Source organism: Anabas testudineus, chromosome 4 (assembly GCF_900324465.2).
Source record: "Anabas testudineus chromosome 4, fAnaTes1.2, whole genome shotgun sequence".
Taxonomy (NCBI): domain Eukaryota; kingdom Metazoa; phylum Chordata; class Actinopteri; order Anabantiformes; family Anabantidae; genus Anabas; species Anabas testudineus.
This window is the reverse complement of record NC_046613.1, coordinates 16,102,821-16,121,945: the sequence shown is the minus strand read 5'-3', so window position 1 is coordinate 16,121,945 and position 19,125 is coordinate 16,102,821. Positions and strand designations below refer to the sequence as shown.

General features: G+C 38.0%; 2 protein-coding genes across 3 annotated transcripts; both read right to left on the bottom strand.

Moving 5' to 3' along the window:
- Positions 1 to 24: 24 nt before the first annotated feature.
- On the bottom strand, positions 25 to 5,934 carry alpi.2 (alkaline phosphatase, intestinal, tandem duplicate 2). The gene is made up of 11 exons (XM_026345866.1): positions 5,834 to 5,934; positions 5,441 to 5,557; positions 4,513 to 4,628; positions 3,290 to 3,464; positions 2,825 to 2,997; positions 2,545 to 2,670; positions 2,308 to 2,377; positions 1,988 to 2,126; positions 1,349 to 1,539; positions 1,116 to 1,232; positions 25 to 490 (listed from the first exon to the last, which is right to left on the bottom strand). Exons 1-11 carry the CDS (start codon positions 5,907 to 5,909, stop codon positions 219 to 221), a joined length of 1,572 nt encoding a protein of 523 aa, XP_026201651.1. The 5' UTR covers positions 5,910 to 5,934; the 3' UTR covers positions 25 to 218.
- Positions 5,935 to 6,748: 814 nt separating this feature from the next.
- alpi.1 (alkaline phosphatase, intestinal, tandem duplicate 1) lies at positions 6,749 to 18,510 on the bottom strand. Of its 2 annotated transcripts, none has more exons than XM_026344770.1 (11): positions 17,936 to 18,510; positions 17,129 to 17,254; positions 15,298 to 15,413; positions 13,852 to 14,026; positions 11,135 to 11,307; positions 10,077 to 10,211; positions 9,906 to 9,981; positions 9,307 to 9,441; positions 8,980 to 9,171; positions 8,607 to 8,723; positions 6,749 to 7,874 (listed from the first exon to the last, which is right to left on the bottom strand). In XM_026344770.1, exons 1-11 carry the CDS (start codon positions 18,027 to 18,029, stop codon positions 7,600 to 7,602), a joined length of 1,614 nt encoding a protein of 537 aa, XP_026200555.1. In that variant the 5' UTR covers positions 18,030 to 18,510; the 3' UTR covers positions 6,749 to 7,599. The 2 variants fall into 2 exon arrangements, with proteins under 2 accessions (XP_026200555.1, XP_026200556.1); XM_026344771.1 differs by having other exon boundaries at positions 17,820 to 18,017.
- Between the last annotated feature and the right edge of the window lie 615 nt (positions 18,511 to 19,125).

Sequence of the window (19,125 nt, the reverse complement as noted above, 5' to 3'; positions counted from 1 at the left end):
AAAAGCCATTATCAGTCAGTCTTTTATTACAAGTAGTTTAACAATTATATTGTCATATAAATAAACAAGATGCTACGTGCCATCGCTCTAGGTAGTATTTAATGTCTGAGAATGTCAGTGATGTCAAAGCTGTATGATTATATGGGTTTTAATTTCTGTATAATTTATTTGTTAGCACAAATGTGAGTATACAGATAAATTCCCAGGAGACCGTCATCTCAGAAAGAGCAAAAGGAGAGGATAAACAGGCCCAACAGGAGGAGCAGAAGATTTGGGTGGATGACTCCAGCATGGTTTGGAGAGGGGAGTTGGCAGTCCTCATAGGGCTCCACACAGGCAGCATAAGCCATGACGTGGGCAATGTAGCTCTGCTCCTGGACTCCATGGAAAAGGTGTGACATGGGACCTTTAGCAAAAATGGCTACATCCTCTATACCGTGGGTCTCTGAATCAAGAGGGACAGGAGCCTGTTGACGGTAATCATTACCCGCTGAAAAAGAATTGGTCAAAAGCAATAGATTAGCTATACCAGAGCTGGAGAAAGACATGGTCATATTTATTGCATGGCTATTGCATCATTGCAGCATTTTGTGATCCTAACGTCAGTTAGACCTAAAAAAAGGAATAAACGGGGTTATTTAGACAGACTTGTTTTCAGTCATCTGTATCTTCAGTAGATAATACCAAACACTTACGTTCATAATTTTATTATCCTACGCAGATAAAAGTGATACCACTTTGTTATTGTTATTGTTATTAGAGAGTTCTTCAGTTTTTAGTTGTCATGGGAAAATGTGTATGTATGTAAACATGATGTATAAATCTCCGGTCTAAAATGCTGCATCCTTATGGCTGACTATTAAATTATTATTTTATACATTTCCTATATAAGATACAATTTCTATATTTTATCTATAAGATTTCAGCAAAACAGAGAGTTAGTTGCTGACTTTTGCGAAGAGACAACAGTTTGCATGACATAAATGTGACAGTGACAAGATAAATTAACTTCTTTAAACTTATATATGTTTCTGCAGTAGGCATCCTGTTACACCACAAGATGGAGCTGCTATATTGCTATGTCTTCTCTAGGAACACCATGAATGTACACTTACATGAAATTGACTCATTCACATCTGGGCGACTACCATTGACAATCTGGTATCCTGGTCCATTTCCATACACAGCAGTGGTGAAACGCTTTTTGTCTTCAGCTATTGAGCGGGACACCCCTGCAAATCACAGCACAAACAGGTTTGTTCCAATTGGCATCATCAGCTGATATTTGCTGTTTTATAACAAAACCTCTTTTAGCTCAGCTTTCTCAAAATCTACAAGAACATTATACCCAACACGGAGTTTCCTCTGGCAGAACCTCCTCCAAATGCAAAGACATGCGAATGGTCAGCAGTGACCACAGACAGGGTGTCTAGCTCACTGGTGATTTCAGCAGCACGACCAATCGCCCGATCAAACTCAACGGCCTCATAAAGAGCTCTTTTTGCCTGAGTTGCATGGTGCCCATGGTCAATTCTCCCCCTTAAAATCCAAAAAAAGTAAAAGAAGAAAAAGACTAATTAGCATAAGAAGTACATACCAAGTACTGTACCTTTAGTCATACACTGTAGTTTGAGCTTTAATCAAATATTTTCATTGGATGATCTTTTACTACAATGTTTATGTGTATTTAATCTCCACATACTGCTCAGTAGTAAATAAAGTAATAGCTCTACCTGTGTTTACCACACAGGTGCACGCTGTACTTGGTGGTTTCCAACCATTTTAACATAGGACAAGTTAGAAAAGGTCTATGTCCTATGATTTATTTTTTGTATTAAAACATTTATGAAGAAAAGGAGAAAGACATTATAATAACTTCAAAAACCCACCTCAATGAAGGTTTTCCATTTGAACAATTTAAATCATTTTAAAATGTTTACCATTATTAAATATTTAATGCCAGTTGTCTGGCATAAAACTATTACACTTATCTTCCACAAAGAGAAAATATCCCTTGGGATTCTTGCTGAGAATCTGTATTGCTTTCTCCACCATCTCTGTAAGGGACGGGTCCATGGATGGATCACGGTCCAGCTCGTAGCGGCAGTCTTTGGGCTCAAATAGACCTAAAAGTACAGAAAACATCTGATTAATGTCAAAAACCCCAAATATTTGTCATTTATAAATAACATTAAAGGTTATGTGATATTTAATTGATTTATATTTCTTATGAACATTGTATGATATATTGTATGACTATTGCACAGTAAAGTTAGATCTGGTGGGGAATTTAATATTTCTTCTTACCCAACAGGAAGTCTGTACTTGCAGGGTTGACAGCATCAAACTCAGCTTTGTTCCAAACATATTTAGCATTCTGTGGACAAATAATAAATAAAGTTTTTGGAATGGTTTGGCGGAGGGACTGCACACATTTTTTAATAATAATAATTTAAGAAATGTAAGTGCCAGCTAGATGGAAAATAGACTTAATTCACACTCAAACTTGAACCTTATGAGGACACTTCTAAATCTATTATTTACCTTTTTGGTCGAATGCCACTGTGAAACAAGATCTTGTCCATCATTTCGGGATCCTTTCGAAGATGGATACTCAGGGTCCTGAATGTTTTTGGGAAACATGTACTGACGACCTCCACCAAGAATGACCTGGAAGAAAACAGAAGAAAAGAGTAAAAGAAAACTCACCCTTACTGGAAGTAGGACACTGCCAGGATTCAAACCCTGGTCTGCCGCATGGAGGGCAATGTTACCACTAAACTATCCAACTATGTGTTTTTAAATAGAAAACCATTATATTTACATCTATCTCAGTGTTGTGGACCAGCTGGTATGCAATGTCACGACATCCATTTTCAACAGCCTCGGAGCTGAGATCAGAGTCAGCATACCAGTCTCGATTGGCAGTGTGAGCATAGCTTGCACCAGGAGAGGCGTGCTGGACTCGGGTTGTAGTGACTACTCCCACGGATTTTCCTAAAAAAAAAAAAGATGATCAATATAGTGACAATGTGGCTTTTTTTGTACTTTACATGTTGATATGACATATGTATAGTACAACCAAACATGATTCATGTTTTTATTTATTGTGCAAATTCCATGGGTTATTCTGTATATCCCTATTGTATTTATACATGTTCATTAAGGAGAACACAAACATAGCATGAAAACAGAATCAAACTACACTGGGTATATTTTGCTAATGGATAACACTCAGAGTCAGAATCAAAACACTATAAAGTAATGCTTTGAGGACCTTTATACCTACCTGCCATCTTGGCACGGTGCAGAACAGATTTCACTTCATTCCCGGCACTAGCCTTACAGTTGCCCCTTGGAGTAGCAGCAGTGACACCCAGGGTGCCATAGTTGGCCTTCACACCACATAAGTATGCTGTGGCTGTGCCAGCGCTGTCTGGCATCTGCTGGTCCACATTGTATGTCTGCAGGGGTCAAATACAATTAATATGAACATTTATTGCAGGCATTTAGCATATGTTACTGTAATGTTGGCTGAGCAAGGTTAGAGCAGAATACAGTTATATTCTTGCATTTGATGAGAATGTGCATGTGCCCTCAACTCACTCTTGACTTTATGACTAGTTAGCAAAATGTAGTTGTTGTCTTTGGTGCTTGTCTGCACTGTAAAAGACCTGTGAATTTAATTGGCTGGAATATCAGGTTCCAACAAGCCAAACACACTACTCAGTTCCAAGATACACTGATAACAGGCTAATCTTGGTATGATTATAATGACTGCCAATTAAATCTTAAAATGTCAGCACAGTCAAATTTAACTCTTGAAAGTCTGACTGTCTTTCTTCAGCTTCTGCAGAACATGCTAACCACACATACATAAGTACGTGCTGTCGCTGATGTATTAGTTATGTACTAAAGTGTTATTTCTACAGACATTACATAAGGTAACATCTATGTCACACTATGTGATTTTGGCTTTATAGTGTTTCAAATCACACTGACAAATGTCAGCTCACTCCCTGACTGAAAGTTCACTTTATAAATCAACCCTCTGCTGGGTTTTTGGGGAAAAATAATTATATTATTGGTTTAGATTGGTTTTGATTTATTGGTTTAGAGGTGGTGGTGACATATGTAAACAGCATGTTTTATAGTGTTGCTAACACTGAAAAAAGTCCCAGGATGTTGAACAAATATTTGCGAAGCATCATCAATAAAGACAGCATTAAAATATTTACACTATGAGCTGTGTTGAGGTATAAATTCAGACAAAAGTAAAAATCTACTGACTTTTATGGATTCTTTGGTTGTAGTTTAAGATAATGCAATAAATATGTGAAATTATACAAGAATATATTCAAGATAGAAACATTTTTAATGTAGTTTCAAGGGGTTGTTAGTAGTAATTAAGCTCAGTGAAGTGTGTGTTTAAAGCAAGAGCAGGGATATCCTCGTTTTAACAGTTTAGATACACATTTAGAATTGTGACTGTGCTGGTCACAGTGGACTGACCTTAGACAAAGCCACATGAGGGAAGGTATCCATGACCAGACTGGTCTCTTCTCCAGACTGTCCTGCTAACTGGCCTTTAAGGATCCGGGCAGCAGTCACTGTTGGTATCCCCATACCTGGAAGCAGGTGGAAACACACCTGGGTGTTAGATAACTATCCATGTTCACAGAGCACAATGGCAGCCCTATGCCAGAATAGTCAGCTGATGTGGGAATTTAAAGCCAAGATGAAAGACAAGTTGCAACCAGTAATGGTGAAGAAATAGTTCTTTTATTTCTGCACCTTTAATTTATGTAAGAAACATTTCATGCCATCATTTTTCTGTGTATATTATTTCTCAGTCATTGTGGTCTTAAATTAACCATTAGATTAAATTGAAAATGTCCAAAAAGTCTGTCAAATGATTGGGTTTGGATATCAAATTACTTGCAGTAGTTAAAGTTTATGCTGAATAAATTATATTTTACCATATCTATTTCCACTGGGTGATTTACTTTAATCTGATGTGGCGATTAAATGTTACTGATCAACCCCAAACACTGATAAAATCTGTACGCTGCTATCAGCTGCTCTGTGCTGCTATAAGCATGTACATGCACGTGGGTCGGGTTGCAATCTGCTGCAGTAAATCTACAATTAATCTATTCATTTATAACTTGTGTAGTGGAGCTGCCAAATACTAATCTTGAATAATGGAATAAACAGAATGAAGCAGTAGTTGGTATTTTCTGTGTATGGGGTCTGAGGTCTTGACTACAGTTTAGATGTAACATCAGCAACTATCAGCTTTTTGTCCAGGATATGCTAGAAAGTAAGTTGATTACATTCACACAGGTGGTTTAGAGTACAGTTTCTCAAATGAACAAACACACTGATATGAAAGATAACTTTCCTTCAGTAGCAGAAAAAGGTATTTTCTTATACTCACCGTCCCCTAGAAAGAGGATAACGTTCTTAGCTTGGCGGACATTAGGCTGGACATTCAGGGCAGCATGAAGAGCCTGACTACCTTTTAAGTTCCAGTAACTGGCATGAAGTTCTTCCTCTATGAGCAGGAGAAAGATAATATGATTCACAGCCACCACCAGATGTACCTTTTATTGTAAGTCTACATGAACCTGTGGCCTGCAGTAACAGGTGTAAAACATCATCACTGACACTATTACTACTACTACACTACTTATTATACATTATACATATTAAAAGTCTACCATTGACTTTGTGTTGTCCTTGACAGTTGCAATTCAAATGTGACACCTGAAAAGCAGTTTTAAGTTTCTGCACATTCCTAACAGTAACATGTTGAGAAACTGATCCTTACCCGAAACACACAGAGTCCACTGCACTGAAATGAAAAGCAGTAATCCAGTAAAAATAAGCTTATGTTTGCTGGCCATGTTGTCGACACTACATGAATTTAAAAACAAAGTGAGCTCAGGAGCATTTGTTTGTGTGCTGAGGTTCCTTTATAGTTGCAGCCAAAGAACAAAGGGCACACGGAGAAGCCTTACAAGGTGAGCAGGAAGTTGTATGCACCACACACACACACAAAGGACAAGATAATGGGCAGTAAATTACACACCGGTATCAAAAAATTTACAACTATATCTATATTACATTTAGAGCAATCAAATGTGCCTGTGATCAAAGAAGTGATAGAACTTGACAGACACTTGGGAAGATGTATCAAATTTGACCAATGGAAGGACATTTTAATGATGACACAAGAAAAAGTAAAAGCCTCTAATAATTAATCTTGAACTGTGACCTTATGAATCCATAATCTTTTTTTAAACTGAAATGCAGCTATAACAGCGAGCGTAAAATGGTTATGATTCCCACAAATCAACAGTGACACTACACTGGTTAGTGCATTTTAAAATGTTTTTCATATATTATAATAGAATTCTTAGATCGACCGTTGATTTGAATTTGTAGGAGAATAAACTGAACATGTGAGACTATGTGTGGACAGGTGGGTCTGACTGTACATCTGTGTGGTGTGGTTTAACTCTTACACCGACTGGCCTTGTGGTTCACAGACCATCACAAGGTTTGTCAGCATCAGCATTTGGATTTATTACAGCAAAGAATTTAATCCACACCAAAACTAAATCATCCTTGTCCTACAGTACTAATAGCAGTGTATTGTGTATTTTTAGTTGAATACATTAAGCTAACTGTGCAGAGCAGGCTAATGGACTCATGAAGAAAACATTTTTTTATTGCTATTTATGTAAAAATTGCAAAATCACAGTATAAAAATACAATGACAATATTTGCTTACAAAATACATTCATGTACAAGCCAAATACTTTACATATTACGTGACAGAAAATTAGACATGAAACCAATTTACTATTTGAAACCAATGAAGTCAAAATACTAACTTAAAAAAAACATGAGCTACACTGTTTCCATTCCTAAAAGAGGTACAGCATATGATTATGACTTATTATAAGGTCTGTTGGTATCGCAGCACAGTATCACGTCGCCTCATGGTGAAGGCCACTGTTAAGATATAGAGTCCACATAGTGACCAAGGTGTAGATCAACATCTGTGCGTTCAATGGGTCCACAATCAGAACTGTGAGGCCTCAGCCTGCTTGCTTGTTTCAAGTTATTCTTGGTAAAGCCTTAATGTGTGAGATCCAAGCAAATGTTTCATGGCTCTGAGTGATGATGGAAAATCTAGTTACAAAAATGGACAAAAACTTAACTAAATTGAAAAACTAGCTAGTGCAAGGTAGTAGTCACGTTGCCAGTACGGTTTTGAAATAGTCCTTATGAACTCAATGCTCCTAGATGCACAAGTGGTTTTCAAAGAACTGCTTGTGTATCAATTAGGGTCATGTTTGCATATTTGCATGTGTTCTAGCATGCAACACTGGCCAGTATTTGTAAGTTTGAATTGAATCACAGCCATTCAATTCATGTTTAAGCCTGCGTTTTTAAAAATACAGTACTCTATGTGTACATCCCTGCATTCTGACTTACCAACTTGTGTTTATACAGTGAGCGTGTGTACATGTACTTCATGAATGCTTAGTGCAGTGTATTTGAATGAGAGTGTGTCTTTGAGGAGTGTCATCTGAACAACCAGAGGAGGCTAAGAAGGCCAAACAGAAGGCTTGATGGTGTGTTCACAAACCCAGCTGATTTGTGGTTGAGGGGACGAGGAGGACAGTTCGTGTAGGGCTCCAAACAGGCAGCGTAGGCCATGACGTGTGCCACATAGTTCTGTTCTTTCACGCCGTGGAAAAGGTGAGCCATTGGGCCTTTGGCATAAATAGCGACATCTTCTCCTCCATGTGTCTCAGCATCTAAAGGAACCGCAGCCTGCTGCATGTACTCCTCGTCATCTGAAGCGAAACAAGTTGTGAGTGTGGAATTTAACCAAACACTGTTTTAGAAAAAAATTCTGCTGGGATCATAAGCTCAAAAGTTCAAAAGAAGCTTGTATAGATTATGTACCTATAGGTGAACCATGGTATCACTGACTTGACTTTATAGTGTGGGTACCACACACTCCAGAGAGTATTTAAAGATAGCTTTAAGATTATATGATCCTCTTAAAATGTTTATGGCTGTTTTTAGATGAAAATTATTTTTGTGGAAATCTGCAATTTGTCTAATTAAACATAAGTTTTTAAAAAGCTATTTTTTATCCGTTTGATGAAATTAGACCATTTACCATCTACCATCTACTTTTGCAGTTGTTTAAGTAACCAGATGAGTTTAAACATGGGGGCTTTAAAAGGTCATTCATTCCTGGACAGAGGTGTTTCCACTTTTAAGTATACACACTCATGCAAAGACTAAAGCAAATGGTGCAGAGCAAGTGGGGGAGGAACTGGATCATTGCTGTCCAGGGTGCCATTAAGGAACAGAAATAACTTTTAACTGTACGCTTACATGTACACAATGACGTCTGTGCAAAGAACAACACAAGGCAGCCCAGTCAATGCCCTAAACATCATTTTTTATATTTGCCTTCCAGAGGAAAAACAACTGTGGCCACATTAGGTCACACTGTCTGTGTGCACATCAGCACAGACAAGTTCTGCATCTGAAAGACATTAGTTTCTACTTACAGTAATCCACCATTGTGATGTTCCCTCTGGTTCCATTTATATGAACATAACCAGGGCCATTGGCGTATAGGATGCTGGTGAAAGGCATTTGGTCATCAGCTATCTTTGGTGCCAGGCCTAAATGACAAATAATTGCAGAGAAGTTGAGAAATAACAATGGGTGGTCATAGAAACCAAATGAACACACAGAAGCAAAATAAGCACACAGACTCTGATGTACTTTATAAGCCATGTTACACAATCACAGTCTTAAATTTTATGTATTATTACAATGTACATATTATTTACTTTTACGTCCTTGCACCTTGAATATTTCATGTTTCTGGGTATGACTTTCATGCTCATGTCGACTAAGTCAATAATCAAGACTCACCAAAGATTGGATTCCCTCGCGGTGTGTTACCTCCAAAGGTGAAGACATGAGAGTGATCAGCAGTAACCACTGTCAGTGTATCCGATTCTTTGGTTAGCTCTGCAGCACGCTGAATGGCTCGATCAAACATGACAACTTCTGTCAGGGCCAGTTTGGCGATGCTGTCATGATGACCGTGATCAATTCTTCCACTTATAAGACACAGAAACAGTTCAATTAGACCTGACTGAGAACACAAGATCATCAACAACTTCATTCAATTAATTTTACCAGTGAACATATAGCAGCTTTTATTTTAAGATCTATCAAAAATACTGATGTACTTATCTTCCACAAACAGGAAGAATCCTTTTGGATTCTTGCTGAGGATTTGTATAGCCTTCTCTGTCATCTCCACAATAGAGGGGTCTCTTGTGTTGTTCCGGAAAACCTCAAATCTCATGTCTTTTGGCTCAAAAAGACCTGGGACAACAACATAAAAATTTGAAAAATGTTCATGTTTGAGAAGCAAATGACACAGCAGCAGACCTGCGTTGAACTTGAACTTGAAATCCAGGTCTGCTGCTGTGTCATTTGTATTTCTGTCATATGCATCATCATCAAGGATCGCAGCCTTTAGTTTTAAATTACTGTAGTACAGGGTGATTGTACAAGCTAAATGCTAATTTATATGTCATCATAACACGATTGTATATATGGAAGCTGACCTTACTGGAATCCTGGAGATACATGGTGATACAAATATTCTTCCGTGTATTTTCATAATCTGTTCATTATATTTGTATTATTATGTAATAAACTGGTTTGTGCCTGTCTATCAGTCTCTTGTACTATGTGTACTGTGTCAGAATATGTCTTACATACACTGCAGTATGTTTATGTGTATTTCCTCTATGTGGGTACATACAGTATGTCTGTGTACCCACCCATGAGCCGGTCTGTAGTTTTAACATTAATTTCATCAAACTCCTTCCTGTGCCAAACATAGTGTGACTTCTTGTTCTGAAACCAAACCAGACGACACAATAAATGAATCAATGAGAATTCCTCTTAAAAAATATGTGACAATATCTGACAGAAATATGAACTAATCCTACCGGCTTGGCCTTCAGCCACATGTCAATTAGGTTCTTCTTGTCTTTGCGGTCCCCCTTACGAGAGTTGGAGGTGGGGTACTCAGGGTCTGGAGTACCTTTTGGTGTCATATACATTCTCCCTCCTCCAAGAATCACCTTAAAAGTGTGTTGAACAAAATGGAGTCAATATATTGTATATCATAATGACACATATGACAAAGTAGAATTAATTTGTATAGCAGATATAGCTGTAATTATGGTAGATTCATCATTAAAAAAAGAAACATTTTATAACATCAGATTAATCAGATATAAATTGTACATCATAATTCGAAACATCTGTTTTAGAAATAGGTGTACATTATCAGAAACAGTACTCCTGTGTTACACTGTCATTGCTAATGCTTTAGTTTAAATTGATAACTGAGTGATCACAAATTCTTTTGCAATTATTTTGCAAACAGTACAACTACAAACATATACTGTATGTTTTCATGGAATAATAGGAAATTTCTGACTTAGCCCAAACTTTTGATAAGCAGTTTAAACATTTAGCTACAAATCAGACAAAAAAACAAAGACCAAATTCACATAAAAACTATGTCTCTGAAATTTTGCATTAAATATTGTATGTCAGTGGCAATACTATTGTAAAGAATGTGAAAAATTTACAATTTAAACATGGTTATGGTTTATCTGGATACACATATTTGCAATGTACTGTCAGTACTGAAGCTATTGTTGTTGTTCTATTTCTCCCTGCACCTCGTTTGTCAGTCCAGTATTATACAGCCATTTTGCAATGTAAATCTAAAAACCATTTAACCAGACCAAAGTCCTTGTCTATTCACTGCACTTATAAAATGAGTCATATTCTTATGAACAGTATACCGTAAGATGAAATTACATTGCAGATAACCAATCTGAAAACAATCATAAAACTGCTTCTATTTTAGATAAGCACAGGGTTATACAGGAATAAGTACATTAAGTAGCAACAATATTCCTTAAATTCAACTTGAACAAGTTAATGAACTATATTGTTTGGTACTAAACAAGTGCCAATCATTCTTACATACATCAATGTCAACATTAGTGACGAGTTGGGTAGAAATGTCTACACAGCCCTGTTGACGGGCACTGGAAGGAAGATCTGCATCACTGTACCAACTGCGGCTCACTGAGTGGGCGTAAGCAGCGGCTGGAGAGGCATGCTGGACACGGGTGGTGGTTACTATACCGACTGATTTACCTAAAGAAATGCAGAGATACTCAGATGAGAAATAAAAGTGTCAATCATAAACAGAATGTTTGGTTTAGTGATAGACTAATCATGATGTCTACACAACACAACAACACAGTGTAATCTGTTGTTTACACTGACATAAGCTACAGACACAAAAAGGCAGCACAAAACTAAGCAACCATAATCTTTACATACAGTAATGTTGCTACACATAATTCAATTCAATTCAGTTTTATTCGTGTAGTGCTAAATCACAGCAAGAGTCAATTCAAGGCACTTTGCAGTGTTTAAAGTTTATGACCTTACAAACTATAACTCTAGACAGAGTTATATAGAAAATATAATAATCCCACTTGAGCAAACAGGGTGGTAGCAGACATAATAGGCCATATTTTTTTAAATAGGGTATAGACCCTCCACGCTGTGCCAGCAGTGTGTAATGTGAGTAGGACTTGCAGAGGTGTGAAAGTGCACAAATTAGTTACTTCTAAGCAGAAAGGACACGTAATGATAATTTACTGAAACTGAATTTTTGCTTTTCCCTCCTCCATCAGTGCATATTTACTGATTTTGTATCAATAATTACTTTTGCTATTGTGCACTATGTCATTTGAAAAGCGTTTTCACTACCATGTTTTACTTGACGGTCGTGACGCTGATCATGATTTCATATTGTGATATTACTGATTATAGAGATGTGCGTCCATAAACCACAACTATAAAATCTTAATCACATGCTAGAATATAGATAGAACAATATTTACTGCAAGATCCTGACTAGTCCTGTCAAACAAAGTCTGACAGATTCAGATTTCTGGAAATTTAAATAATTATTGAAGTTACAGTGCTGTGCTATTGATTGAAAATTTCAAGCAGTGGCTTTCTCAAATCAGACACTGTAGCTTAGGTGAAGCAAATATTATTTCTGCTGTGAGGAATCTTGAAGTGTTTAACATTATAGAAAACTAGACTCGATTTTAGAGTATGTGCAGTTATTAGAATCTCAGGCAATATGGACAATATTATTGGTATAAATATGGACATAAGAATTTACATTAGATGAGAAAAGCCTCTGTTCAGTTATGAAAATAGCTAAAGATGTAATCTGATCTTCATCTAAGTCAAAAGTATTAACCAATATACTGTGCCTAAAATAATAATAAATACAAATTCAGATCCTTAATTTTTTTATCCAAAGCGACTTTAAGTTAGATACATCATATCTTTATGACTGTGGTTGAAAACAACCATAAAAACATCATAGTGCTTTTTCAGTTTGCTCCACACAAGAAGAATACGCTTATGTGACCCATGCCTCCTCAACTGAGCTTTCAGAGGATCTACGGTCAAGAATTGTTGATATACATAAAGCTGTAAAGGGTTACAAAGTGATGTTAAAGACTTTAGAAATTCACCAGTCTACAGTTAAGCCAACAATCTACAACGGGAGACACTTTGGGACTGTGGCTAATCTACCAAAAATGATCCCAAGAACATAACAAACACTCATTAATGAGGTAAAGAAACAACCCAGTGAGACAGCTAAAAATTTGAAGGCATCATTAGAACTGCGTTCATGAGTCTACTTTTGGTAAAACATGTGTCTATGGCAGGACACCATGAAGGAAGCAGCTGCTTACTAAAAAGAAAATTGCTGTACACCTGAAGTTTGCCTGAGATCACACTGACACTCCACAGCAGTATTGGCAAAATGTTTTGTGGTCTGACAAAACTAAGATTGAACAATTTGAAAAGAACACACTGCACAACATTTGCTATAAAAAGGGCACGGGATATCATCATGAAAACATCATCCTAACTGTAAAGTATGGAGGAAACATCAGGGCCTGGTCAGCTTGCAGTGATTGGGGGGAAGTGTATCAAAAAAGTCTTGAGCATAATGTGAGAGTGTCTGTACATCAGCTGAAACTCTGTAGATTGAGGTTGAGTGATGCAACAGGACTATGACCCAAAACACCAAAGGCAGACCTCAACTTAAAAGAGATGCTATGGAACAACTTCAAGAGAACAACACACACGAGACGTCTGAGGAATATAACAGAGCTAAAGAAGTTCTGCAGGAAGAATGGGCTAAAATTCTTCCTGAACAATGTGCAGGTCTGAATCCACAGCAACAGGAAGCTGCTAAGGGGAGGTCAACCAGTAATTAATTATTCATACTTTTTCCACTAGCACTATGAGGTTTTTATGGTTGTTCTCAATAAAGATATGATCTGAATTTGTTTTGTGTGTTTTTTATTTTAGGCGCATTATATTTGTTGATACTCTTGACTCACATTATATGACAAATTAATGCAGAAAACCATTAAATCCTAAAATGTTCACATACTTCTTGCCACCGTATATGATTTCTGAACACTGAACCATAAGTGGTGACATTCACGTGAATCAGATTATTGTTTTATCCCTCATGTTTTACTTTAAGGTAGATATGGTTATTGCATATTTAAAGATAAGAACGTAGTCCAAACCTGTTGACCTTTCTATTACACAGCACACACTGCCTAGTCAAGCATTTATTGTCTTTACCTTGTGCCTTTGCCCGTCGTAGTACTGAGTAGACCTCATTACCAAAGGTGGTGTTACACTCATAGGCTACTGCATTAGCACTCAGTCCTACTGTCTTAGAATTGGCCTTCACCCCACAGTGGTAGGCTGTAGCTGTGCTAGCGCTGTCTGGTACTTGTCTATCCACACTGTAGGTCTATGAAACAGAAACACAAACACAATTTGAGACAGGACAAGAAATGAAGTGTTGTTATTTAAAGTTCTGCATGTCAGGTAATATTAAGGCTTTAACTCATTTCCAGACACTTCTTGATCTTGACAGACTTGTTTTAAATGCAGATAACACAAGTCAATTGTCCATCTGCTATGACTGTCAATTTTCCTGGGTTATTAACTGTAAGTGGCACCCATATTTCTCTTGTTGTTTTTACGAAATACTTAGGTATTCATCATAAAACTCCAGTATAGTTCAGTTTTCCTTTGTGTCTGCACTTGAGCATAGATATGTTCTCTACTGTTATGCGACTCCCACTATTAATACTCTAATTCAGTACTTTAGCAGCTGAACCCTGTTTATCAGAGTGCATCATGCTTCACTGATACTTAGCTCATCATTTCTCTCTCTATGACAAAGTTGGTTAGACTTCCTTGATGACAAGATGACAAGAGGGTGTAATGATCTTACTGTCCCCAAACTACCTCACACCTCTTTTCTCATTTAAATCTTGTAACTTGTAATTCACAATTAAAGAACTACACTTTAGACATTTCATTGCGTATGGAAGTGCTAACCATTATAGGAACTCTCCACTTTTGAACTGAAATGAACCCTGCAATATCCCCATAAGTTAGATTCCTTTTTTTCTAACACATTGTTATGATCTTTTGTTAAAGCATTTATTTTACCTTAAACCCTTAAAAGATTTTAACACAAAGGTTTAACAACTTAAGCCAACACAGAATGGTATTTGGCAAGATGTAACATGCTAAGGGAAAAAACATGAAGACAGTGATACACACAGACGTCACTGACCCTGCCTGGGGAATTTTGAGGTATTCATTTGCAGTGCATCTCTTTATCTTTCTAGTCCTCACTTTTGTTCTTATCCTTATTCCCTTATTCCTTCCTTCCTAACTCTCTTTGTGTCACAAAGTGCTGATTTACTAAACAGTTACAGACACATTCAAAGGTTTATAGTCTATACATGCACCCACATGAATTACAAGCCAGGTAACCACTTAGTGATTGTGCCTTCTGTCTCACTTTATCTTCCTCTCTCTATCACACACAGAAACACGAAATGCAGCACCAACACATGACAGAGCTCATCCCTGGAGTCTGTCCATTCACATCAGTGTGTGTGTGTGTGTGTGTATGAGGGGGCAACTGAATTTTTCTCCATACTTTGACAATTTGTTGATTATTAACTACAAATTGCCAACTGATTAGCAGTGTTGGGTTATCACCTTAGATAGGGCTACAAATGGGAAAGTGTCCATGGCCAACATTGTCTCCTCCCCTGATCTGCCCTCCATCTGACCTTGAAGGATTCGGGCTGCTGACACTGTCGACACACCCATTCCTGGGAGACAATGATTGACAATTGAAAATCATTGACATGACTAAATTATTTAGCATCACAATCTCAGTTTTCTAACATTTTGAATGACACATTGACACAAATCATGATGACACATAAAGTATGTGAAAGTTTTGTTGTGTTCTCTGTCCAGCTTATGAATATAAATAAATTAATATTCAAATGTGTTTGTTTAAAAACCTCAGACTGTAACGGTCATATTGTGGGGAAATAAATTGGTCACAAATTCTCTAAGTAAACAAAGTCAAAGCAAAGGCAAGGCCATTATTATCTACTGAATCCACAAATGGACAGGACATTTAAGGCTGTGGCTTTCAATGACATTTACAAACAAACTCATCACACAGTCTACTCTTGTAGGCAAGAATTCACAGTAATGTTTGTAGAACATCTAACACATCAACATAAAGCCACAGCTATAAACAGTAGTTTTACATTTTGATCAGTTTTATTATAATTTAGGGACCTTTTGATCTCTTCCTGTGGTCCACTTGTGGATTTCATCTGACTTTCAAAACCTTGGTTGAAGACGCACATGGCTCTCTGATGTACTAAACTCTCCACTAAACATCACAGTCATAACACTGAGAACAGGCTCGAGGCAGGGCATTAAAGAAGAAGTGCACAAAGAAAACTCAGCCCTGACCACCCAGAAATGTGACTAAGTAAGTTTGATTTAAAGCAGATATTCTAGTAGTTAACAGGGGGGAAAATTGCTATAAAGAGTTCTCCTTACAAAAATGACTTTCATGCCCCACCAGCTGCAAATATACCACACAAGTGACAATTATGTGAAACAATTTCCTATCAAATCCAACCCAGATGGAAACTTTCCCCAGCTACCAGTATTTGTGAGTTGGCATATTGTACAGACAACCATGACTACACAATTACAAGATGTGACTGTCACCATCCTAAAAAGACTCATCCCTGAACTAGAACACGATCGATTAATTATTAATGCCTTACTACAATAGCATTGGATTGGTAGAAATTTTTTCATTCAATTTTTCCATCTAGCTCTGTTTTGGTCTCCGTCACCTACTTGCTCTAGCTCTCAGGCTGCTAAATGCTTCACTGTGTTTACCAGCTAGTTGCTAACTTTTTAATCTGCCATGTGGTGTTTGTTTTTTTTCCTGTTAATAGTTGCCTGCAGAGTTGATGACCACTCTCAGTAACCAACAACAATAACATGTGAGCCACACAAAAAAACACATGAAAGCTACTAAAGAAAGTTTTATTAAATAACCAGTGTTCCAATATACCATCTCTTAATATATTGTTAACTTTGGATATTTTTGCTTGAAGTTGAAGAAGTTTAAATTACTGGGTTGATGAAAATGACTGTTATCATTTATTATAATAATAATTATAATAATTATAATAAGATGATTTCTACACATTACTGCACAGTCAGAGGATTTGTTTGACAAACCCACATAAATATAATCCATAAAAACATAACAAATGACCAAAGTTATTCAAAGTTACAATACACTACTACTCATATACTAGCTGCTGTCCAGGCCAATTTTCCTTAATCTATTCAGGAAACAGCAAACACGCTGTAAATGAACACAGCATTTTCCCCTATTGCATTTTTTAGCTGTATTTGTCACCTTTCACTGCTCAAGTCTCACCCACAACCACATTGTAATGTTTGCTTGAATAGGTTCCATATTGGCAGCGTGACATACCGTCACCGAGGAACAGGATGATGTTCTTGGCCTGATACTTTCTTGGGTGGAGTCTCAGGGCAGCATCCAGTGTTGCCCTCGCCTGAGCATCCCAGTATGCTGGTTCCTTCTCAAGTTCATACAGTGCTGCTCCATGGAAACATGCACAGATAGAGAATGAAATGCGTGTTTAGGGTGTATGGACAGATATGAGTGGATCACAGAACTTTCACAGGTTGAGAAGAAGGCATGTGTGATATTGACTGCTTAGTATGTGTAGGTGTGTGTTGTTCGCATGTGTGGAATAGTAAAGCTCTGATGCAGAGAAGCTTCAAGTGAATTCAAGTGTGTCAGTGGGCGCCTGCACACTCATCCATGCCTTTCTCTGACACTTTGAATTATATTTTGGGAAAGACACGAAAAGCGGTTTCTCAAGGTGTCAAAATGACAAAAAACAGGAGCCTTGAAGAAGAAGACACCTTGGATTCTGTCTGTTCATGCCCTCTGAGAGGCTCACAGTGAGGGAGGTCAATAAGGAACATTCCACTGGCCAAACACAGAACCAACAGAAAGACAAACAATCCATCCCACATTTAACATAAACAGGTAGGCAAAAATATACTACACTAATACAGACTCTCCGTTACATGTACACACCTGAGTTTGCAGTCATGGACGGATGCAATTGAAGTTTGTGTCCTCACACACTCACCCTTTCCCACGTTGAGGTTACCTGCTTAAGTCCCTCTGCACGTCCATTTGTCTGCCCACAGAGTACTACTTATATCCCAGCCGCAGGCATCAATAATAAGTCTGTTGTCTTCTCACCTTGGCTCTCCACAGCAGCATGGCCCATAGCCAGCAGGATGGGGCCCAGAAGGATGAGCAGGAGATTGGGAACCCTGCACTGGTGCATCTGCATCTCTAATCCAAGTGACCTCGAGGCTGGAAAGGTAGACACAGCTGGCTTTCAGAGCAGCACACCGAGACAGACAGGCAGAGGCACAGTCAGAGAGTGTGTATGGCTGCTAAGACCTCCAGTCCTGCCTTTTTAAAGCCCTGCTGGGTGTGTAGTAAGGAAGGGCCCACGCCAGCTCATAGGCTTAGAGCCACAAAAGAGGGAAGAGAGAATATTAGAGGAGGAGGAAGAGCTAGAGTTGAGAGAGGAGAAGAGACAGAATAGAAAGGACCACACAAGAACGCTGTAGCATCCCCACCTCTATACTCGCTTTGATACCAGCCCCATTTTATTATTTAAAAAAGTTGCTTTAATTTCTTCCTCCTCAAATCTGAAGTGTATGACAGAAATGTGAATGGTCCTTTAATGTGGTAAATGTGCAGTGGATCTGTTTATATAGCAGCCCCTTTAACTGGAGAAGAAAAAAATGGCTACCCAATTTGTGTTGGCATCCATCACGAAACAAATCATAACCTTGTCTCTTTCCATATTTTCCCCCAACCCTGTTCCCTGGAAAAACAGTCCAAGGGAGTAAATGGAACGAGGTCCAAATATTCTTAAGAATATCATGACCAAGTCTTGATGTGCTTTGCTTCTCAGGAAAATGGTGATATTTCCATTTCCCCCTTCAGAATGTTTTGCATTTAAAAGACCCCAATATTTTCCCCTTCTCCAAGTCAACTTGGCTGGATGTTCTGTGGGAAGTGAAGTGGGATTAGCATTTTTCTTCTGTGATGTAGTGGAGACCGCCTGCAGAATGAAAATGTCTGTCTTCATCGCAAACACAACAGTTAATGTGTGAAATGAGGTGAGTCGGGCCAACTGTTCTCCACACGGCCAGAAAAATCAAATTCCCAACGAATGGTTCTTGCCTTGTGAACCTATTACAATTCACAGCTCAGGAAGACTTCCCTTTCTGCCAACCGCTTACCCATTGCCAACAGGGGTTTGCAGTTAGTCACATGTGCCTAATCAAGGCTGCAATAAAATCATAGCAGCAATGTGGGTAAAGAGGCCTCACATGATATGGCCCACACCAAATGAACTGGAAATACCATGT